The sequence below is a fragment of the Acyrthosiphon pisum genome, chromosome A1 (assembly GCF_005508785.2).
Source record: "Acyrthosiphon pisum isolate AL4f chromosome A1, pea_aphid_22Mar2018_4r6ur, whole genome shotgun sequence".
NCBI classification, from domain to species: Eukaryota; Metazoa; Arthropoda; class Insecta; order Hemiptera; family Aphididae; genus Acyrthosiphon; species Acyrthosiphon pisum.
Window position 1 is genome coordinate 69,440,632 of NC_042494.1, and position 25,689 is coordinate 69,466,320.

The window sequence follows — 25,689 nt, forward strand, 5'->3', positions numbered from 1 at the left end:
TACATACATACTGTGATAATATTATTTTGTAAACATTGCCTGTATTGTAAATGGCGTCCGACTTCGATGACAAAAAGGAGACGGCTATCTAGTTGTTGTATATATCTATGATTCATATACACCCTTTAAGTCATATCTATAAAACCATTAAACTATATTGTCACAGATAAAAACAGAAAAAACTGTGTGGTTTCCCGCTGGCTTTAAAATGTTGAATGTTGTAAAATTGTTTTAAATTTAAATAATATTACGTAAATAATATTGATTTTAAACGTAAAATTTAAATTATATAACATTTTACGTTTTGCAAAAGGAATGTTTTAGTTTTTACACTTCGTAGGACATGACAAAATACGTTCTATAATTTGTTATGGATGGAGGAAAATGTTTTTTCTAGTAAGTAACATCTATTATAGTTAAAATGCATCTTAACACTCTCTCAATGTCTTGGATCATTGGTTTTAACATGAAAAATCTATAGTTTATTTTATCCACAACATTATGTCATTATGAGTTATAAAATATAAAATACCAATTTCCCTAAGGTATAAAATATAATATACACATTGGTATACTGCTTATGGCTAATATTCAGCCTATTTATCTTCTTCTATTTGATGTCAAATTGTTCATGTCACAGTCTTGTGAATAAATGATTTTATATCGGCCAACTCCTGTAAATATAAATAAATTATAGCACTATCATCGACCTTGAATAATTTTTTTATAAATATGTAAATATCGTGATTAACTAGGTGAGGGGTTCTTCAAAGATATTTGGAACCATTGGAACTCGAAAATATATTTGACTTTTTGTTTAATTTGTACCTCATTGCTTTCAATTTTACACACGACTATAGACTGTATGAATTATAGACTGTTAGACAGAGAATGTATATGTATAGGGACTAAAATTGATGACATTTGCACTGGGAAAATTACGAGGAATTTTAAAATAAAAAAAAGTGTGTACACACTACACAGAACAGGGTATAGGTATACAGAAAAAATTATGTTGTTGCGCATGCGTAAAATACATGTATTATGTACTTGCAAGTGTTAAACGTTTGCAGTTTATTGAAATTTATGATCCAAAAGTTAACTCTCATATCTCGCAAACAGAATTAAAAAAAATATGTACATAGGGTACTGAGTAATAAAAATAACTGAGTTTTAGAGTTTGACTTGTTTTTGTGGACACACGGTATAGCTTCACCAAATTTATCGATCTATACACGGATTTAAAATGAAATATTACTTTTTATTCTTGGCAAACGATCAAAACTGAAAACAATGATAGCAAAACATCCTAAACTTGGTCAGTTACTAGTCATAAAAGCGTCATATTACTTACTTTCTCATTTGTACGGTGCAACAAGCCTTCGTAACTTGTAAATTTGCTTTTGGTGGCAAACTCTTTTAGTATTTCTGATGTTCTTGTGCCCCATACGTAAGGTATGACTGGGTCTTCCGTCCCATGACATTGGAATATTGGTATATTGGTGTTATTCGTGGCCGCCTAATAATTAAAAATAATATAATATTTAACATACAGATTTAGGTGGGATAAGTAACGCATTACAACATCAAGGTTGCCTAAGTACTATGATGGTCGTTCTCAAAAAATTAAAATTCGCATTTCGCATACCAGTATTATGTATGATTCGTGTTTTCAAGACGCGTTAGACCGTGTTCTTATAATTTCGAGGTTAGAACGAAATGTCCGCTGTGAGAAATAAAAACCACGATCTATTAAAAACCGTCTGTTATCATGACTTATCTAAAGTTCAACTATTACATTATCAAGGACGTTCTAATCATTTAAAATATATAGCTTTTGGTAAAAATATCATGGCGACTATATTTATCTGATGTGTGAATATTATACCAACACTATCAAGGCCATTCTCATGAATTGTTAGTAAAAATAACTCTTTAGGAAGACGTTGCAGCATAGGTACCTATAGGTTTTTAGAGTTGATGATTGTTTACAGAGGTACCAATTTTCAAAATTCCTAGTAACGAAACAGCTTTTTTTTGTTTGACCTGAAAAGTTGGAAAAACTTTAGACATGCCAGATGATATTGGCCATAATGCTTTTTGGACGAAGGTGTAACGCATGACGACAAGTGACCGTATCCATATTATAGTCAATACTTTGGGGTCATACATTACGATTCGGGAATCGCCAGTAAATGCACGCTAATCTACAATCATTATTGTGTGTGTGTGTGTGTGTGTGTGCGTAAGTAACTCCTATTCCCCAAAAGGAATTCACTTTAACAACATCTACTGAAAATAATTAGGAATGAAACAAAGTAATATTTATTTCATCTCATTGTTTATTTCCTCTAAAGCGTACTTCCATTTAGGTATCTACCATGCTTAAAACAATTATCGTTTACTTAATTAATTATTTATTACCCATGCGGCTATACGGAAATACATAAACTACAAAAGTATTAGGTGCCTACTTGACAAGGTATTTTTATTAATAAAATAAAACATTTTACATCAATATAATATGACTATAAGTCATTAGCGGCATTAAATATATTTTAATATATAAACATTATATATACCTTTATTGTAACTATAATTATACTCTAAATAATAAACTTGTATAAGCCCTTTCTCAATAGTTTTATTAAATTAAAACAATATTATTTTAGTCATAAAATGTTTAAGTTCATAAAAAGACCATTTAGTTAAAAAATACTAAATACCTAGTTGTTATTTAAGATAAAAACATACTAATAAATAGAACATTACATTTTGGCATTTGATTTAATCTATAATTTAGTAGCTTCTTACCACACGCGGTAATAAAAACGTTATAAAAACGTTACCGTAATAAATTAGGTATATAATATTACAAAATTATAAAACCAAGAACAACTAATGATATTAAAAAAAGTAATTTTAATAAAACCAAGTAGGTGGGTATAGAATAATTTACTATCTATATAGTCAATTTATCAATGATGTTTAAATTATATCATATTTTCAAAGTGAGATAATTGTATAGAAATAATGTGAAATTTACTTGGTGTGTCCACCATGTAAATTATTTACCCACTTCATGCTTTAACTTTAAAAGTTTCGTAACAAATTGCATTCTTAACGGAAATTAATGAATTATCTTTTAAAATATTAACATACATTAATTATATAAATGTCTTGTTTTTATAAGTTGGGTTTATGCGTAGGCGGTAGGTACTTATAAAATATACATTAAGTGGGTTTCTAATACAGTTATAATAATAGTAAATTATAATAAATATTTAAAAACTATGTCTGCTGTATAGTTATTTTTGAGTGTACTTCGTATTGAGTAGGTCACTGTCTTGTATGTGTTACAATTTGAATTAGAAAACTACTGTAAATATTCATAGTAAACAGGTGGATCAACAGAAACTAGCTAAGCTTTAACTAAAAAAATAAAATGTTTATAGGTATTTTAAATCCCTTCAACATTATGTATTTATACATAAAATCGATTTCGAACGTAATAATAGTTTATTCCATGGTAGACACCTACGCTTAAATGTCATTATATCGAATATACATATTATACTAATTTGGTTGAATTTCAAACATATTTTACCATTTATCGATGAACGATTGTATGAATATAAAGTATAGTGATTTCGATGAATTTTGCATTGTTTTATAAAACTAGAAATAATGGTATGCTCGATATTTGTTACATATCAGTTTCAATGTTTCAAATATTTTTAACAAGAATAAGAACTTTTTATTTTGCAGTTTTGCAAATTTTCAGATTATAGGGTAATTTTAAGGTTGCTATATGGCATCTCACACTAAAATTGTAATTTTGTATACAATTCAATTTAAAAATGGAATCGTGATAGGTAGAATACATCGCCAGCCTTAACCGCCGATGACTTACGTCTGGGAAGCTCTTGTGCAACGGTATCCAACAGGACAGGATTAGGACACCGGCCAGTGGCCTATGATATGTGAGTGCCGCGTACAGGGCCAGCGCTCCGCCTTGCGAAAAACCGCCCAGCAACAATTTCTTTGGCGGCAACCGCGTCTTAGCCAATTCCTCGTCCAAAATCGCGTGCACGTTGTCCACGGCACGCAATATGTCCGACTCGTTTTCCGGCGCGTCTTCGTTCAAAGTCGACAAGTCGAACCACGCCGGGATCGCGAACCCCTTGTTTAACGTCAACGGGATCTTGGGGCTTGAAAATACGGTGACAAAAAAAAAAAATTATAAATATATATGTGTCATCATCCTTGTCTAGTACTTCAGATGCCGAAATAAATTAATAATAATGGAATAAACCGGTTTATCGGTTAATCGATCGACCCACCGCGCCGTCGCGGTGATCGAAACGACGTCTAGGTTAAACATTTTAAATTATTATGTGTGTGCAGTGGCGTATACAGCATATCACGTAGATTTGATATTGTAAGGGGTAGGGGGGGGGGTGATTAGTGGAAAAATATTTACAAGTCACGACAGAAAAACAGGCGTTTTGAATATTAACACTGATAAATTAAATAATAATTTTAATTGAGATTTGATAGTCCCCCAGATACTAAGACCTATGTAACGACGCTTATGTTTTTGTATACAATAGTTATAAATGTTATAATGATATCAGACCTTAGCTGTCACTGTTGAAACTATCGGGTTTTACTATTATCATGTGGACCCAGCACATGACAGCAATGACAAATTTAATCTAATGACGTAAATATGTTTGCGCAAAAACAAACGAAAAGGCATTACAGAGTGGTTTTAGAGTAAAAACACTTGTAATACAATAATTTATAGAGAACAGTATTTTGGAGACAACTTCATTGGGGTTTTGTGCTATAAATAGGTCGTTATGAAAGGCAAAAAACATTATTATTTTTTATTTCTATATTTTTTTTTTTAATTCTTACTGTATCTTTTCAATACCTAACCAATATATTTTCGAAAAACTCCAAAGTGGTTGTTTCTATCAGTCTTCTATACATTTCATTATTAACAGTATTTTTGCTCCAATACCTCTTTTTAATTTCGATTTGTATGTTTTTCGTGGACATGTTTTTACCTCTAAAAACGATCAGCTGTTTAACATCTTCTTAACGTGTGATGGTGAGCATGGCGATCAGATCTATTGTTTGTATATATTGTTATTTACTTATAATAATATACTATGATAATTTAACTGTAAAGATAATAGTTGTAAACACACAATTTGTTTACTACCCATATGAATGCATTATAAGTATTTAAAATTATAATAAAATAAATGATAAAAAAAAAAAACATAATTTCATAAAATCCCAATATTGATCTGATCTCAATACCCCCCCCCCCTCCCCAGGTGTATACACCTGTCACCTAGTGAGTGTGTATGTAATCATTATTATTGTGAAATAATTAAATAAAGTATAAACTCACGCAGAAGGGCAGATAATCTTGGTGTTTGGTTTGCGTAAATTTGTCAATAACTCCGCCCAGATGCTCCTAAAATTACAATTTACACAACACTATATAAATATGTCATTATTATTGTTATTTTTTTATTTTTACATCGCTTTTTCGAATGGATGAACAAAAAATATAGATATAATATACACAATGACTGTCACAAATTATGAACATCAATAATCAAAACTGCAGTGGTACCTTAAATAAATTGTTAAAAACATTTAGGAAATACTAAATTAAAAATATTAAGATATCGTCAACTATATTTTATTCGTCGATAATTTTTTTACAATTTCAGATTCTGTCTGATATTTTTAGATTTTTAGTGTTAAGATATTTAGGTTTAGAAAAAGGATGAACTCCGTGTGAATTTCTTTTAAACTTAATTAAGTACAACCGGCATTACTATACATATTGGAAGCAATGCGCGGATGGTATACTTTTGAGAGGGTATGCAATATTCCGTTAGATTTAGGAAAATTATACAGTGAATATTTTCAGTATAACAACTTTTTATAATTATCTTAGAGTTATTGCTTTTTTTTTTCAAAAAACGCACAGTGTATACCATGAAAAAAAATGTAGAGTTTTATCAATATAGTTAAAGCTTTGTAAATGTTTATGAATTACCCAGATTCACCAAGACCGTGGAAAAAAATAATCTGTAAAGAAAAAAAAAATGTAATTAATTTATCAAACAAACAACATTACAGTTATAAATATATAATTTTCTACTAAATGATATAAATAAACTGTTCTGCTGATCACTGTACATAATATAAAATATATTATATTTTGTATTTCCCTCGATGATAAAATTAAAAAACATTGCATTCCATGTCCCAAAACCACCCCAGGAGAGGAAATAGCCAATCTTGGTAGGGAAAGATCCCTTCGTGATTATGGGGGGGGGGGGGGTGTGAGTGCACACCTACTCATTGTTAGGACGGGTGTATATAACCTTGCCATTTAAAATATGACAAAATATAGTCACTATACCATTACCTTCCGGCATTTTTTTTTTATGTTATAACAGTATCAATTATTTGTATGTGCACATCTTAGGTCAAATTAATGGAAATTATTTATTTAGTCACAAAATATTGATGAATGACAAAATATATAATTTCATAAACTAACAGAATTTCCGTGTTTAATATATTTTCAATATCTTCATGTTTTTTCAAATATTATACATGAACATATATACGAGTAAAAGATTTAATTATAATTATTTAAAATGACTTTGAAGTTTAAAAGTACCTATACCTACTTAATATATACTAAAATTGTAAAATATTTTAAAATGATTGACTATAAATAATTATAATTATTGATGGAACTTCCTCGGTATTTTTAATTAATGTTAATATGCATATTTATATTTCTTAGATATTTTTTTTTAAAATTAATGTATGTGTTGGCCTTGATAAACATATAAACAAATGCTACTTCAATATTCTGCATTTCAAATGTATAAGATAGATTTCGTATTTAATTCGAAGAATATTATTTGGTATATTTTATAATGTTCTGTACGCTTGTCGCTTGGACATAGTTATGTTCAACTTTAAATATATAAAACACAATTTGATTAACACTGCTTACATTAGTCTTAAATGTCTTGTACACTTGTACATATTATAATATATGTTGGTATCGTTCTGTAGTTGTATATGACACACTGACATAATGACTTGATAATTTTTTCTTGAGCTGTACCTAACCTTAGACCAATTTGCTAATTGAATCTCTGGTGCTAATTTTAATCAAACCATGTCAAAACCAAATTTCTGACTTTTGTTGACGTTTTAAACGTTTTTGAATTTCGATTAAACACTACTCATTGATTTTATTGACACCAAGTCGATACGATTTTTTAAAACAGTATTAAAAAAACTGCACCATTGGTAAATATACGATTATTTAGTTCTCACTCGTCGGCTAGGTGGTATTATACCTTTTGTTTAGTAGGTACTACCCATAAGAAAAAATAGATATGTAATTAATTGTAGGTACATGATTTTATTATCTCGGTTTGTAGGAATTTTTTAAACGTATAAATTAGTGAAATATAATATCATATGATTAAAATTTATTAATTCTATTTTCATGTACCTACTACATAATATTATTTACTAAAAACATAATAATAATACCGTCACATAACAGATTAGTAATTTTTTGAATTATTTAAAATGATTGTAAGTATAACGTTGATTAATAAATTATCAAACTTAACCTCTTCTCTAAATATTTTTACTAAAAAACTACTTTCTAATTACTTATAATTTAATTTAATAAACATCGATACTAAAATTTAATTAAAGTAAAAACACAATATCGTAATATGCGTATTATAGACCACCATTGAGGAGGTATAATTTCAATATTTGATAACAAATATAATTGATGAGATATTAAAATTTAAAATGATAATTTGGCCATAGACTTTAAATGGTTTGATAGAGAAAAATACACTTCAACTTTTTGCTGCTAAGACAAAAATTATAATGATGTGTTACATAAAACATGACAAAATTCTTAATAATATATCAATAATAATTTCAATACATTTATTTTGAAGTTTGCATTAAGTCTGACTGCGCGAGCACACGAGTTTGGTAATTAAATTGTCCGTGAACGAAGCTTCTAGTAATTAGTATATAGGTAATAGGTATTATTCAATAAAAAATATATATTTTTTAACTAAACTTGAAACAGTACCATTGCTATTCCAAAATAATGCGCTGGAAACAATAACGATGGTGGTAAAAATTATCCATGTATATTGTAATGTTGTATTCAACTTTGAAAACGTTTAAGTTTTGTTTTAATACAATTGATACATTTTTAACATTTTTTTGTCATAAGTTTGATATCATAGAATGATATGAATTTTAAAACACAAAATAAATAAATAAATGATCCGCAGTTTATACACTAAATTTTCAAATTAAAATTTTTTATCAATACTCCAGATCTTGACACACTTTACATAATTTATCATATTTCTGAATGAATTTATAAGAGTCAAATTTGTTTCGATTCAGAAGGCATAAAGTAAAATATTGGATTTGATTAGGTAGATGGTTAAAATAAGTACATTTTACCTGTACCTACGTTAATCTACTATAAATTATAATACATAATAATCATATTAACGTAACGTTAAAATAATAATAAGCAAATTATTATTTATAGACGTAATATATAATTATATCGAACCGACAACATACGACTATTATCACACGTCTTTAATATATTTTGTGTAGTACGCAAATTATAGTATTATGTTTTTCGCTCGTTTCATTGAGTTTTCAAACGGAATCGCCAGTTTTATTTCAACGACTATAATATATATAGACCACGCAAGTAGTATCCGGAGTACTTCCTCGTGAGTAAACAAATCTCTAAAGTGTTGTAGACTTAACCTATTACACAAACTAACGCACATGATTCTCCCAGAAACGTGTTAGAGCATAATAATTAAATGTATCAATTATCGTTTGCGTAGGGCTATGGCATATTATTATATTGTTAAATGAGCATATTATTATTATCTGTTACCTCGGTACCAGATGACAAGTCTGACGATCGTGCGAATCGATAATATTTAACAAATAGTACCTATAAAAACAAATCACACGTGTGTGTTTGTCTTAAATACGACAGACGATTACGATGTTTAGCGCGTACTACTTTTAAAATAATTTGATGTGGCTGTAGGGTATAGATATTTTTTTTATACCGATATCCAATTACGCGCATCATAACAATATGACGGTATACGCGTGGTACTCGCCGGTATCTGTTCCCGGTTAAAACCATTATTTAAATAGTATAATGTTCGCTATTATGTATAGGTATACATTATTTTAAAAACAATTGAGTACCTAACTATATCTGATCTTATCACGTAGTATTATATCTGTGTAGGAAGATACTTGACAATTTATTTTTATTTATTACTTTTTGTTTCAAAAAGTAGTTAATTTTTTAGTGTTAATTCCACTAAAAAATGGGACCGGATAACAATGCAATATTAAGATATTAGTGGGAACCGATTAAAATGTCTATCGCACAAAGCCATAAAAGACCGGAAACCAATTCGGATGTAGCTGTCGTACGCGCGGCAGGGACGTTAGTTATTTTACCATTGAGATCACCGCATAAACCTATATAATATCATTATTAACACGATGACGTAGCGTCATTATATTATAATTGACTCTAGATAAAGTGAAAAAAAAATATAATCTAATTAATTTGAAAGTATTATGTTGCTTACCGTCGACGTGTGTTTGCCCGTCGGAGGTATCGTCACCGCTTCGTAGGTGGTCATCGTGCGGAAGACGATAATATTATAATTGTTATTATTGTTGTTATTGTAACGAAAACGCAACGACGGTTGAAAAACGAACAGAAAAATCAAACTTGATCTATAATATTATTCACTATTACAATAATATCGATTGATTTCCAATAGCCCTATAGAAACGTCCGCACATCGGCGTGTGTCGAACACGAGTGCCACAAGTACTTCTCGGTGCACGTGCTCGCTATCGCGCAATGTCGCCGCCAACACTATAGTATTATACGCGATATTTTATTATATTATACTTGTTAGGTTCTTTAAGACCAAACTGATTACGGTTTGACCTTAGAATCTTTCGTCGTAAATTGGTCTGGTTTATCATAATAGGCAAACGCGTCAAACACCAAACTTGGCACTATTATAATATCACATATTATTATTATTTTCTTTTATTGAGCAACTATATACTATACACATAATATTATAATATAACAGATAATTTAATACCATAGCGACTGTTGTAAGTTTGAAACAATATCGAGGTATATCTATTGCACGGCCGCATAATATTTGTATGTATAGTAAGTTAAAAATGTTCAAGTCCAAGTACATAAATTAAACAATAATATTATAATTTTAAAAAAAAATTACATATTATACAACCAGTTTATAATATTGTATTATTGATCAATATATTATATACTTTGTAGTACTATAAATAATTGTCTGTTATTTAATAATATCGTAGTTCAATAACTTAAGAAAAATATTTTGAAATTGCATAAATCAAACATGTGTAAAAATATATAGCTATTGTGAAAATATCTAGCTACAATATTGTGATAATATATATAGCTACAATGTTGATAAAATATAAAACTATATTGTGATAACTTTTAATCGCTTGATATTTTAAAATATTGTGACTGTTTAAATCAAATATTAGAATTTGTATATTATATTTATACAATATTTTTAAAATACAATTTTGGTATGAGGGATAGGTACTCACTTGGTCTCACTTAGTCGTACTTTTAAATGTATATCATATTTAAACATGTACCTATACCTATATATATATAATTGCTTTTTTCGTTTGTTCGTTAATAAATAAAAATCGATATCGTATAATACCTATCATACTATATCATATTATAATAATATAACATTAAAAGTAAATCGGAAAAAACAATATAATATGACTATCAAATCAACTCGACCTTTTAAAAAGTCAAATCTCGGCCTGATATCCGATATGCAGACTTGGTAAATTTAATCGTGTATCATATTTTTAATATACCACGGGTTGAGTTATGTTTAAGCGGGCGTTAAACAATCAAATTTTATAGTTATAAGTTACAACGTTAATCTATTATTTATCAACAGTAAATATACAAATAATTAACAAGCATGTATACTTACATTAATAATTTAGTAAATATTAATTCAAATCAATACGATAATACCATTAACTACTTAGTTAAATGCTTGATATTATAAGTAAAATAAAATATTAAGTGATGATCTCAAATGAATATTATAAAATTATTATTTAGTTAATGGCAGTTGTTGCGGGCTCTAGACCAATAAAAAAAAAAATTATTATTAGGCACATGGATATTTCTACATTTTCTATGAAGTTAATATATTATTTATTTATTTCAATTTGCCATTTCTTTATTTATTAATATTTACGCCAATATATTATATGAATTATGAATATTAAAAAAAAACTACTACATCTTTAATTAACATTGCAATTTATTGCAATGTACCTACACTGCTGGTACCAATATTGTATTTTGCTACCAATATACACGAAGAACGAATTAAATTATGTATTACAGTTCAATAAAATGTCAACAAAGTTAAGCATTGTACCTATACGCGTTATTGGTAGAACCTATTGTTATAATATATCGAATATATTTTGTTGTGCTTCTTAATTGCTCGATTTAAGGTTACCTACTTTCAGTTTCGGCGTTTAAGTTTTTCTATTATCGTTACGTGAAATATATATTATTTTGTATTGTATACGCGCCCCACACGTGAGGTAAAACGAAAAAAAAAACAAACAAAAAACGTATAATCATTCCCAAATCCTTATCCTTGGCCGTTTTCACTCGGTCGGGTTACATTTTCACGGTCGATCGACCAAGTGCAGTAAATCGCATCGAAGGAAGAACAGGTACGACCACAGTTATATAACTGGCAGTAACTGCCAATCGAAATGGATGTTAGTGGGGGCAAGCCGCAGCAGTGCAATCCACCGCGAATCTCTGTTGGCTTTTCCGGTAACGTCTGGTACAACTTTTTTCCTTCGCCGACGATATCGTGCCGGCACACACGTCACAAATTCACAACCAGCATTAGGCATAGCGCGAACGACCAACGCCATCTAGTAAACCGGTTTGACCACCTACAACACCCGAACCGACAGCCGGTACCATAAACTAAATAATATTATATTATAATATATTATAATAATATTATACACAAGTCACAAGTCATGCCACGACTGTTACACTCTGCCAATATCATGATTATTCGCTGGCAAGTTGCTTGTAAGGTTTTACGAACTATTTCCTATGATAGGAAAAATCGTTGTAACGTTATACGTTTCACACAAGTACCTACCCATTATGATATAATTATAATAATCATCGTAATTCGTAAGACGCTCGCTATAAATATTTTAGGACAACAACGAGAGAGCAATGCCGTTTGAAGGAGACAAAATAAAAAAATATAGAAGTTATTTATAGATACTGCAGTAGTAAATAGATACTATGTGTAATCCAACACAATTACATAAGTAATTTGAGTCATAAACTCGTTTATTACTTGTCTATTTTATAACTATTTTGTTACTTAATTTTAGGGCTAAGATTTTGATGCAATGTCATTTATTAGGTTATACACTTATACATTATTATAAATTATTAAGTACTATTATAAGTATTATTTTATTACACTTCAATATCGCTTTGTCGTCACCGGCTAGAATTTAGGGAACATTGACTGCATTTAATTGGAATTGGTTATGAACAGCGCAAAGAATTTATGCCCTACATATATGTCCATAAAATATTATTCTATATATTTATAAAAAAAAAATATTTCTAATGTAGTGATAATGTGATATGCAATTTTAAAACATAGTTAAAATCATTATTGTATTAAATACTATATATTGATGTGAATATTATGATATTATAATATTAATATACAATTTTAATATGATCTTTAAAATACAAATTAATTGTTCATTGATTTAATTCAAACATTTTTTTTATTAACAGTAAATTTAAGTTGACCCTTCTCTGAAAATTATACACTTTAAAAAAATTAATTTTTTTAGTTTTTTTCAGTAGTAAATCTAAAAAATATCTTAAATACAGGATTCACCAAGCATGCTAACGTTTGACGTGTTACGCCCAACCTTACTTAGAGTGTTTCTATACAATATATATTTTTGAACTTGTATAGATGTTTTTTAATTTATTTTGATAAAAATAGAAAATTTGTTTCAATATGGTGAAAAAGGTTAGAAATTATTTAAATAATATTAATTAATTTTAAGCTCTAACAGTCTTAATGTTCAAGTTTTGATTAATAAGACTTAATAACGGCCAGTAATACATACTAATACTGCAATAGATATTATGTACAATATATTAAAATAAGTTTAAACATATAATTATGTGATTCGGTTTTGGAAAAAAATTGTTAAACTAGAAGGAACAAAATAACTAGGATTAGGGATCTCTAGAATTTACAAATTTTTGTTCTCAAAAAAGTAAAGTAAAATCCCTATTTGGAAATCAGAATCCATAATTTTATTTTTCAAATTGCATTTAATATTTCAAAGTATTGGGCTATTAGAGTGTATTTACGCATAATCTATCTTTATTTTCTCCAATTAGGTATCACGAAATAAGAAAAAAAGAATTTATCATTAAAATGTGATTTAATGATTAAAATGCATAGATTGTACCAGCATTGTGTGATGTTCCTCGCGTTAAGCTAGTCGCTCCTCATCATCGGTGACAGTCTTTATATAATAATTATTTTGACTAATGGCTTATTATTTTGATTTTACCGGATGCCATTGGTATGGAATTTGAAAACAAAATTAATGATAGAAATACATAAACAACATTACATTCTTAATAAATCAGTACTTTTGGAGGATTCGCAATAAAGTGATACAGGAGTGTATGATTAATGTTTATTATTGGTGCCTACATGTTGTTATGCGTGAGTGTTATTGTACAGAATAATATATTCTTTTTGTCTTGTTCGTTCTTTTCCGCACATAAAATCATATAAAAGTGGATTTTAAAAACTAGTTATACGAGCATAATATCATATTATACCTACCTACTGCTATAATGTATCAAAAACAATACTAATATTAAATTATAATACTGGTAAAAAAAAAAATTATTCAAATAATTAAAATGTATGGCAACGAACATATCATTTTAATAAAAAGGCCAGTACAAATGTACGTCTTATAGTCTTATATAACTCTGTTTGAAACCGACACGTTATACCTATACGCGTATCGAAGTCTCGGCCTCTTGATAATCGCATTATACTCTACAATAATTTAAATATTTAAATACCTATTGTGTCTCGTTTCGATTACAAAATAGACTATTGGACATTCGAAATTTGGCGGGGTGATACATTGTTTACCTTTGGTGCTGAGTCGTTAACACCACACGCGAGTAGGTACCAAACATTTATATTGCGTATATCAATTATCAACAGTTGGCATGATATTATTATAATGTGATGTCGATCAAGAAAAAAAGAGAGACTGAAGATAAAATTGAATAATCGTTAACTACTCTGTGAAGACTCAAAACTAAGATTTCTAAAATGTACGACAACTAGTTTGCGCACAAAGTCCTAAACAATGAAAACCAATTTTTAGGTACAGTTTTGTATGCACAGAGTGTACATTATCATGTAGGGTGGTGCTGGAGTCGCACGGGCCCCCGATATTTTAGTTAATATTAATTGTTTTATTACTTGTAAAAAAATCATTACCTATATATGAAAATATATACTTATTATATACTAGTTAATACCAATTTCCCAAAAATGTGACTTATGAAGGGAAATGTTGTATGACTATAATAATTTCTCATTATTGGTAATAATTAGTAATTACTAATTCGAAAATTTGGAGCTACACAAATAATTTGTAGCCTAACCACGCTCGACCGTCGACGTCGTGTACGTACGAAACACAATATATAAGTACCAACGTATAATACATAATATTGAAACCAACAATCAAATACTTAATCAATGGTAATTGGCAAGTGGCAGCACATGTGTTCAACCCATCAGACGAAGCTGAACGAAAAAAAACCACTATCCTTCCACGGCCAACCGTCCCACCAATTAGATTAGTGGTTCTCAACCGGGGTGTCGCGATTATTACCGTAATGTGTGTCGTTATAGAGATTGTTTATTGATATTGTAAATTTCTAAAGTATAAATGTATGATATTATTATGGTGTTATGATTTATGAGCACAGATATATATATTTAACTAGATTTCTAACTACTATACACTGATAAGCGGGCTGGATGACGCAACTTTTTTCAACATATAGGTTGTGGGCTATGGTATTTTACCAATTTTTATCGTGATAATAACACACATAAATAGATATAATACAATGGTACATTTGGTCTATTAGGTAATAACACTATACATAGCGCACAAGGCACAACCAATAACATGGCGTTTTTTTTGGCGACGACTGATAATATTACTATAGTTAGCAATCTAGTTTATTACCTATCTATATTTGTGCTTATGAGTTAATAGAAAAAAACACACAGATAATAAAATAATTGTAAAGATAGTCTCATTTTCAATTATTTACATATAGGTTTATAATTGATAATTTTTCAAAAATCCATTAATTATTGTTATAAGTGTGTCACCGTTTTTATGGATCTGAATTGGGGCGTCGTCTTGAAAAAAGGTTGAGAATCACTGATCCAGACGACGGAACGTAATTCTGAATAGACTTCGAAAAGGCCACGCATGGTCACAGACACCTCATGCTCAGATTGGAACCAGACCATGTTTACTATACACGCAGAGAATTATCATGGTCAAACACATAATTTGCCACTGTTGAAGGGACATACACCCAAACTCAAAGTAACCGAAAACTTCCAAAAAGCATTATGTCCCGATCCAGACAGGCAGACAGCGCCGAACGATTTTTAATTTCTTGAGATCATCAAAACTAAACAACCTAATGTATTTTAATAATAGTAATAATAGTATCAATATTTTGAGTCAATGTCGAGTCAAATTGATTTTGAGTTGAGTTTAAAAATTACAATGGTAAGCGAATTAACATTGGTTATATCAGATGGTTACTTAGTTGTATTTTTGATTATAACTATACGAAGAATGATTATAATAGCGGTGAAGTCAAAATCAAAATGGACATATTTTTGAACTAAACAAATCAAAGAGTTTTCGAAAACTGTTGTTGTTATTTATTTATGATTCTATTTATAATTTGTTTTATCCTGATATTCTACTGCTGCTGCTGCAAATAAAAACTCGAATTATGTCCTTTAAAGCTTTGAAGCAAAATACGTTTCTATATGTATTATACTTTGATGCAGATTAAAATTAATCAGAACGTTGCAAATAAACCTTCGAAGAGGCATAAACAAAATAAAGGCTTATAATGTAGTGCATATTATACTGCATTATTTTATACGTATTAGGTACATACTTTTAATAGTGTTTTATAATTACATTATAATATAGTTTAAATTTATTTATTTTGTTTTATTTTTAACGAAGCTGTACGTGAGTTATAATAATAATATGTGTGCGTTCAAAAGTCTTTTGAAATGATAAAACCGTATACATAATTTTTAACAATTATATTATTTTCGAGTGCAAAAACACCGATGATATACGTCTGCAGGAACTGCCGCAGCCGCGGTATAGTTGAATAATCTGATCGTCGAATAATTTGTTCGTTAGTAAAGTATATATATACATATATATAGTTCGTTCAATTTAGTGTAACACACTCGAGTTTTGTTAGAAGTACAATAAAAATGAACTTTGTGCCACTTAAATAACGAACAAACAACTAACAAGTTCGCATTCACTGCTGCACGAGCACTTGTGTCTTCGCAGCGTTCGGATTGTTTGTGTCTCGAATGTTCGCATTATTATTAAATTCTCGAGACATTTTGAAGTATATAGAGAGAAGCGCGGCATAATTTATACATACTCTTCGCCAACATATTTTGTAGATTTACTGAAGAAACGATAGTGATAATTGTTCTGTAACTGTCTATATAATTGTATACATTAGGCATATTATATTAATAACATGACCAAGCAGTCACGTAGTGGTAGGAAAGAGGTTGGTGGTTTAGCCCAGATATTAAAATAATAATAATAATAATGAAGTGCACAGCAGAATGCATTATTTTTTCCACATTTTGGTGGCTCAAAACACTGCAATTCTTTAATATCAAAATATAATTATATTAACGAAATAAATAATAATCATTATTATGCTCGTGTCACAAGTATAATAATAAAATGTCGCCATCAAATGGTTTTCTTTTTACGCGCCTGTGACCACTGCTGTTTCACTGTTGTTGGCAGTATGTCGAACTCACATTGGCTGAGTTCATTTTCGTTCTCGGGTTCTCCACGACCACAAGTGATCAAATTCCCCAAAGCAATGGCAAAAAATTATCTAAAAAAATTCTATAATATGATAATATATTACCATGTCCGGCGCAAGACTTCGTCATGCACAATATCCCTTTGCGTTAGTCACGAGCGTCACCATATCCGATCTACTTCCGACACACGATCGCTAACTTTTCCGGTTCGTGATTTATCTCGTGCAGCACGACGTTTTCGCTTACCGAGTCGTCTCGCCGTGATCGTTTCGGAAAGTTTTCTTTGGCGGATTTTGGGAGATTTCCAAAAAAACCCCAAGACAGTCATTGCATGAAAACAAACGGTCGGTCGTCTGCCCAAACGACTTTTTTCATCCCATCGCCCAGACGTGCTTTTGCGCCGGTCATCGGTCAAACACGAGACCACCAGACGATTTGGTCTGCGATGTTCTAAACTCGAAATCACGTAGTTTCGTATACTATTATGGTTATGGCGTGCTCGACCTAATTATAACATTGTAATTGTCCCGAATATTGAAAATTATAATATATTATCATTAATTTGGTAATAAATCCATTGAACGACAAACGTATAGTATACCTATAGTGTAAATATTTATATACTGATATGGATATGCGAACAATTGAATATACCCATTTTGTTACCAGCAGATAATATAACGTTATTAAAATATGAATTTCGTTCCTTTATCTATATTCTATTCCAAAAATTATTGGAATAACTGCGTAGACTCGGAACGGTAGAACCTCTGTGATCGGCCAGTATTGAAGTCTGCCGCGCAACGACGGTAGACTGATAATAGACTGCAAATGCGCGCGAATCGCAACGCGTTTTCGTCCAAAATTATGTTTGGAATGTAGTATGGATTGTAAAAACTCTGTCCTTTCGCTCAACGCACAAAGTACCTACACATCAACATCGTCTAATTATGTTATGTATGTTTCCAGTCGGGCGATCGTTAACAATCCGGACGTGACGCGAGCTGCGCCGCTGACCGACATTTGGACCAACGACTTCTGGGGTACGCCGATCGGGTCGAGCAGCTCGCACGGCTCATACCGGCCGCTGTGCGTGGCTTCGTTCCGGCTGAACCATTGGACAGGCGGCCTCGACCCAAAGGGCTACCACGCGGCCAACGTTCTGCTGCACTGCGCCGTCACGTATCTGGTATACGCCGTGTACCGGACGCTGATGCCCGGCCGCCGTCCCGCTGCGGCCGCAGCCGTGTTTGCCGTCCACCCGGTGCACGCCGAGGCCGTAGCCGGTGTCGTGGGCCGCGCTGACTTGCTCGCCTGCCTGTTCTACCTGGCCGCGTTCCTGTGCTACGCGGCGCACGTCCGGCACCGGGACAGGACGCCAGACCCGCGGCGCCGCGTCGTGTGCTGCGACGCTGGCTGCCACCGCCGGACGTACCGACTGGGCTCGGCGGTGCGCACCGTCTTCGCTGCTTTGGGCCTGGGCACGTGCTCTAGCGATCTGGACGGCCTGCCCGGCGGCGTCACCGAGTGCTGCGCGGTCCGAGAGTGGGCCTGCTTGGCGGCCACCGTGCTCATGGCGGCCGCGTCCATGTTGGCCAAGGAAACCGGCCTGACCGTGCTGGCCGTGTGCGCCGTCTACGACGTGCTGTTCGCCAGCAAGCAGTCGCCGAACAAGGTAAGATATCTGATTAATATTATTATAATTTTCGACAACCCTAATAATAAAATTGTTATTGTTATTGACATTTTTGTCGTCGGTATGATATTATGATTTTATTTTTGCTAAATATTACCTATTTATATTTATTAATAAAACTAAATAGGACCATATTAATTGTAATCACTATATATTCTAATATAGGTTAATTAATAATGCGATTAAGTTAATCTACCCCAATAACCTACGCTCGTGGCGGGGTAAATAAATTATTAATAATATTTAATGGATTATAGATATACATTTTTAACAATAATTATATCTGAAATCATTTTAAACTAACAAAATATAAATTCTTACAGTTCATAATATTATAATATAACAACAAGTTGAATGTAGAAATCTTATTTGATAGACGATTGGTTTTATTATTTACATTATCAAAAATAGTTATTTTTTAATATACGATGGCATAGAGTTAAAATGTATATTGAACCCAAATATTCGAAAAAAAACTTTTTTCCTTTATTAAATTGTTATGTAGGACCTTACACGATTATTGTATGCCCAGTTTTCAACTTTATTGTCAACTCGCAAAAGACTAATTTTATCGGTTCAATTTAAAATAGCAAATTGGTGTGTACAATGGCATCTAACTTTGGAAGTTCTTTTTAACTCAATAAAGTCGATTCCATCAATTCCTGTCATTAGAGACAGATAGTTTGTACATGATTTTGTTGAATTTCAATCAGTGGTCTTATAGTAGATTATCTGCACAGTCACTTCACGCCATTAGACCATTCTGGAAAATGTATTTAATATTTATATAGACTATAGTGCATAGTACACTGCGATGTGCATAAATTCTGTGGATAAGAGTTTTTTTAAAAACAATTAAACAGTTAAAAAATAATTGGTCTTAATCGGACAACCGATATTTTTAATAGATAGGTATATAATTTTTCCACCGTAGATTGCAAAGAATAACTAAACCTAAATATTTTACTCTGTATAGGTATCGTATGCCTTAAGTATATAATAAAGTTAAGTCATACTAGGCGATAGTATACCTAGGTGATTAGACATTTTCCGTGGTGAGATGAGAGTGGAATATGAATAAAACGTGATTGATTCCAAAGAACTTACTACAGCAGCTGATAAATGTGGGTGAACAACGATTGAAATTTCAGTCTGCAGAAGGGCAAAACATTTAATACAGAGTAAAATGTATCGCTTGACGTAAACACTTGAAAATGGATCAAGGGGAGTGATTTTCCCGGGGGACTGGGTCATCACGCCACTTAAGGCGTGTTCGGATCCGGTACAGATATTTTCAAATGCGATTACGTAGGCGCGGACACAATGTGCTACTTCTGCAAGGGTATAATATAACATGTGCAGTGGAGGTGTCTTCGTCTTCTTTAAATATATAACGAATATCTATTTGAATAACACGACCGTCGACTTATCCAACACTTACACGACTATCGTATAGATTTGCGTAAACGAAATGTTTCCACTATTTATCGGTATACTTTCTACCAGTTTAATTACCATGTCATGAGCACGAACCATTGTTGTCCATTATTTAAGTACCGAGGGATAATTCACTATAATATATATAATAAACTATAGTGTGGGCGCGTGAAGAGGAGATATATTTCTGTCGTAACTGTAGAAGGTATTTAACAAGTTGACCACCCTACCAATTTTACTGATCTTGCCACGAACGCCTATTGAGTATCATATTATAATAATATAATACTCAGTTTTTGTTTAGTGTTTCTGGCTCTTAGACCACTACAACTATATAGGCAGGTGCAACCATGTTAATTTTAATACATTTAAGAAAACATTGGAAATGATTAGGAGGAACAAGAACTCGAAGTGTTAAGATATACCTAATAGACGTTCTACAGGTTGATTAAAAAAAAAAATAGTTCTTTCAGGTGTCATGATAATCACGTGTGTCTAATCGAGTGGGGTATAATAGTGACATATTGTATAAGGAAATAAAGTAAACAATATATTATTATTATTAGTGTTGTAGGTATAAATGAGTTAATACTATTTTTATATTATTAGGATTTTTTTCGGCACTGTTATAATGTTTTACGTTCGTAAATGGATCTTTTTTTTTTATCCCTAAAGAAATGCCGGCTCGATAAAAACTAAAAAAAAAAAATGCAACTCGATCAACGTCAGCTCTATATTATATAGTTTTGACAGTTCTGTGCATAGCGGATGTCTCTCGGCGAAAAATAGTTATTTAAACTATAGTTACAAGACCTCAGGGGATCGACAGTGAACTTTTATCAGAAATCGTAAAGTGTCGGAATTAACAGATAATGCATCAATCTAGTATTTTAGATTTTGTTAAAAATATACGTTTTATCGTGTCGCTTATAACAGTGATCAACTCAGTGTTAAGCTTTTTTTTAGACCAAGGAGAGGGCTGATAATTTGTTACATATGGAGGAAAAATTAACTATAGAATCCCTCCTATGGTATGTTGATGCGATGCCGTAATTATAAAACAATTTGACTTTTGGAGCATCGTTTATGTTCAAATTACAATTTTAATAACTGGTTAATGGTTACCTATTACGTAATACGTACGCGGCAGAACAGTGAAAGCATTTTTTCTTAATGCTTTACATCTAATGCGGCGGGTGAAACCGGCTGTTGATGGGATGAAGCGACTCGCGTGAATCATCTAATAATGCGATTTTTAAATAAAAAATAATTTTTCTTGATAAAAATCTGAATAGTTTCTTATTAATTATATCATGATTATTTTCTTCAAATTTCATGCATATTTTCTATAAAAAATAATTTAGATGTTTCACATCCACCAGGCGCCCCGAAAAGACAATTTTTTTTTAATTCGGTGATCTCTCTTAGTCTTTGACGATAGTGCGATGTATCATATTTCAAAGTTATTTTTTACCACCACACTCAGAAAAACGACACCGTTTTTAGATAAAAATAGTCTAATAAAAACGTTACCATCCTATACCCGTAGATAAATTAATGGTTTATTATATGAACGTTATTGTGTCCACTGGGTATTGTTTCCGTAAGTGCGTATAAAAATGATTATTATTTATTATGATTATTGCTGTTTTATGCTAATGTGACCATAAAAATTATTTCGACTATATAACATTTAACTCGAGTTCAATAACAATAATTAGCCAAGAAACAATAAATTCAAAATCGTAAAATTATCGTATTCGTTTTAACTAGCTACGATTCAGAATGAGGTCAATACTAGAAAAGTAACTTAATTACAATTGTATTAAAAATAAATTAATTCAATTTTAGAGTTTTTAAATCTAAACTTTTGACGGAGGCTTTGAAAAGTTTACCACTTAAGGACTTGAACACAGACAGAGACAACTCTAACTTTTGAAAGATATTAGAGAACTCCTGTCATGATTACAAATTCCCGAAGGAAGTTTATCAAACTAATCCAATAACTAACAATTCCGATATTTTAGGAGTTTCAGTTTCATTTCCATAATTGTGATATTTAACTAATTAAAATAGCATGAATTATATCCTTTGATTTCAATGCCACAAATATAACGAACATGTAAAGTATTTTATTACTAATTTGTTTCGAGTTTTGAAACTAATCTGATAATTATGAAAAAGGAAAGTTTACAGACATCCAAATACCCTTTTCACAATGTTGTAAAAACCGAAATGCGTACTCGTGATATATTTTGTTATCCGACAGTTATGAAACATTAGAAAATTAAATTTGAACTGGAAATATTCAAAATATTTTTTCCAGTTCTGTGGAAATTTACAATTTTATTATAATATCATAATGCATTAGTAATTAGAATTTCCGTTTATAATGAACGACGTGAACAGTATCACGTAACAGCAATATTCGTAGGTATACGCTTTGGCAAATATTATTTTTTATGACAATTAATTCAATGAATGTCTTATGATGAATACAATATAATACAAATATGTACGCATAATTAGAATTGACAATAGTTCAAAGAAATTGTTCATAATAGTGGCTAAGAACTAAGAAGTAAACATGTTTAGTCTGCTAATTAGAAAAGCATATGATTGTTGTTAGGCACCTAAGCTACAGAAGAAACGTTAAACAAAACTATAATATCGTTATACCTAGGTACCAAGATACAAAAAAAAAAAAGATTCAAGATTATATTATATTTGAATAGGTATGCTTGTACTGCAGTATTCAAATCATCATTTTTTGTTCGCTTAAATCGTAAAATGTAATCATATTATTTAAGAACTTAAAATTGTATTTTATAAAGCCGAAAATTATACCATTTGATTGTCCAATGCGATTATAAAATCAAAAGTTTCGAGATTAATTCAAAAGTACATTATTCTATATTGTGATTTGAGGCAAAAGTTTTAATAAAATTATATTTACTGGCGGTATCATTCACATTGTTTTATAATAAAGAAAGAGCTCTTCTTAATCTAAAATCACGTCAACAAAACTTACGTCATAAAAATGTTTAGTACTAGCGAATAACACTTAAACTGTGTATGGAGGTTTTTTTTTATTATAATTAACAATATGGTAACTTCATATCACATATTTATTACTTAGTTACAATCGTATAGACAATGAGAATATTAACTGAAATAATTATATTATTACAAATACCAGTATACTAATTATTTAATAATATTTATGTTTTTGCGTTCAAATAGTTTAGATTAACTGTAACGGTGCGCCTGTTTTTTAATAAAATGTTTTTATTTTCTCCGTAATGAATCCTTTACAACATAGTTCTGAAAAACGATGTTTAATTATTTATTTGTAAAGTGTTGTTTCTTTGAATTTTTTAGAACAATGTGCCGGTTATAGAGAATTCCAGAGAATAATCGAAAAAATATCATAATGAATATTTAATTCTGGTTGATTTTTTTAAATGTTACAGTAGTTTAATGGATTTGTGACATACAGGACTTAATTGTTAGTTGTAGGTATACAGAATATAAGGGTTCTGTGGAATAGGTAGGTAATAACAATAGTAATTAACAATTATGACTGTGCTAGTGTATGAATATAATTAATTTTGAAAACCAATTAATGCACAAAAAACTCATTGAATACGGAAAAATAAATTAAGGTACTTCATAGTCAAATCATATTTCACATATTTAAACAAATTTTTTTGCAAAAAATATGTGAAAAATAAATTAAGTATAAGTTCACAACAATAAAAAAATCAACATTTAAAAATATTAAAAAAATTTTCAAATGATACGCTTTGATACAATATGATCAAAACTTTCCTATCTTTCGTACGTCATAAAACAAACCAAACGAAAAAAAGTGTTCGCTTTTAGTCCATAATATACGAGGACAATTAACAATAAAACGTTCACTACTTAGTAGTTAATATGCTTTTCTATTATAATAATTGTACTACTTCATTCCCAAGCCACGCAATCCATATTTTAATCTCAAGTTCCAGACCAATTTACAAAAAATCTTATATATCACAAAAATATTTGAAACAAATATCTTAAACTACGTCCAGGCTATTCAGTTATGGCCTGTTAACAGAATCGTCATAGAGGAATTGCGTGGTTTTTCACAAGGTCAGTCTACCACGTGTACTTTAGAGTTCAGTAATTTTGTGTGTGAGTTCTTTGAATTTGCAGGTTGATGTCATTTACGAGGTCCTCTACAAAATGTTTCCATTTAAGTCCTTAAAGGATTTTGTTTCGATGAACCGCTCCTGCAATGGATAAAAATATAAAATCGTATCTTGAAGACAGATACTAAATCATACTAAATCAGTCAGCCATTGGCTCTAAAATTTCGAATGCGTTTTTAGCATAATTTAGTACCTCAGGCGAGCTACGTGTCTCCACTTCTGTTATTGCTATTTGCCAACAGTTGCCTACTCAGTTTTTCTGATGATATGAAAGCTCCACATGCGAGATAATCCTCTAGACGTTTGCTAGATGCTCTAAAATGAACTTAGATAATTTTGTAACATTGGGTGGATCACTATAAAAATGTCTAAGCGTAAGGCTATTACGTAGACGTTAGACGTATTACTAAGATTCGATCACCTATAGGCTATAAAACTATTTTATCAAAATATTTTGCGCTCTGAATTACAACGTGGTAGTTACGTAAACGATCCAGGTTTTAAGCTCAGCAGTTCTTTGGATCCCAACCTTAACATTGATAATATCATGATATGCTGCAGCCTACAAAGCGTTAAAAGTTTTCGGGTTCGCTATGAGATTGGCTTAGGAATTTATCTTAAAACATTCGGTTAATATATTATATTCTGTGCTCTTGTTCAAACTAGAATATAGTTCAATAATTAGGGATCCGCATACTGCTTGTGGTTCTCTCGTCAGATTTAGATACTACAGTGGAAGTTTTTAAACTTTGCAAGTTTCATACTGAACATTCCATGTCCCCTCATGATTATATTTCTGTCACAAACCAACTAGATTTAGCTTAGTTAGCGGACCATAGACGTATTCGTATATTATAGGTATGAAATCCTTATG

General features: G+C 30.8%; 2 protein-coding genes across 3 annotated transcripts in view; one reads left to right on the forward strand and one right to left on the reverse strand.

The window, feature by feature from the left end:
• LOC100574407 (protein O-mannosyl-transferase TMTC2-like) overlaps window positions 1-25,689 on the forward strand; it is a 358,487-nt gene that overhangs the window by 77,022 nt on the left and 255,776 nt on the right. Inside the window, exon 3 of the mRNA XM_029487429.1 lies at window positions 18,453-19,158. Within this exon, the coding sequence (XP_029343289.1) occupies window positions 18,453-19,158 (706 nt within the window). The remainder of the gene's footprint in view (window positions 1-18,452; window positions 19,159-25,689) is intronic.
• Window positions 446-9,993, reverse strand: LOC100161387 (acyl-protein thioesterase 1,2-like). 2 transcript variants are annotated; one of them, NM_001162014.1, is made up of 6 exons: window positions 9,750-9,993; window positions 6,089-6,120; window positions 5,429-5,494; window positions 3,914-4,211; window positions 1,355-1,519; window positions 448-674 (listed from the first exon to the last, which is right to left on the reverse strand). In NM_001162014.1, exons 1-6 carry the CDS (start codon window positions 9,801-9,803, stop codon window positions 630-632), a joined length of 660 nt encoding a protein of 219 aa, NP_001155486.1. In that variant the 5' UTR covers window positions 9,804-9,993; the 3' UTR covers window positions 448-629. The 2 variants fall into 2 exon arrangements, with proteins under 2 accessions (XP_029341893.1, NP_001155486.1); XM_029486033.1 differs by lacking the exons at window positions 6,089-6,120; window positions 9,750-9,993 and adding an exon at window positions 5,561-5,653 and having other exon boundaries at window positions 446-674.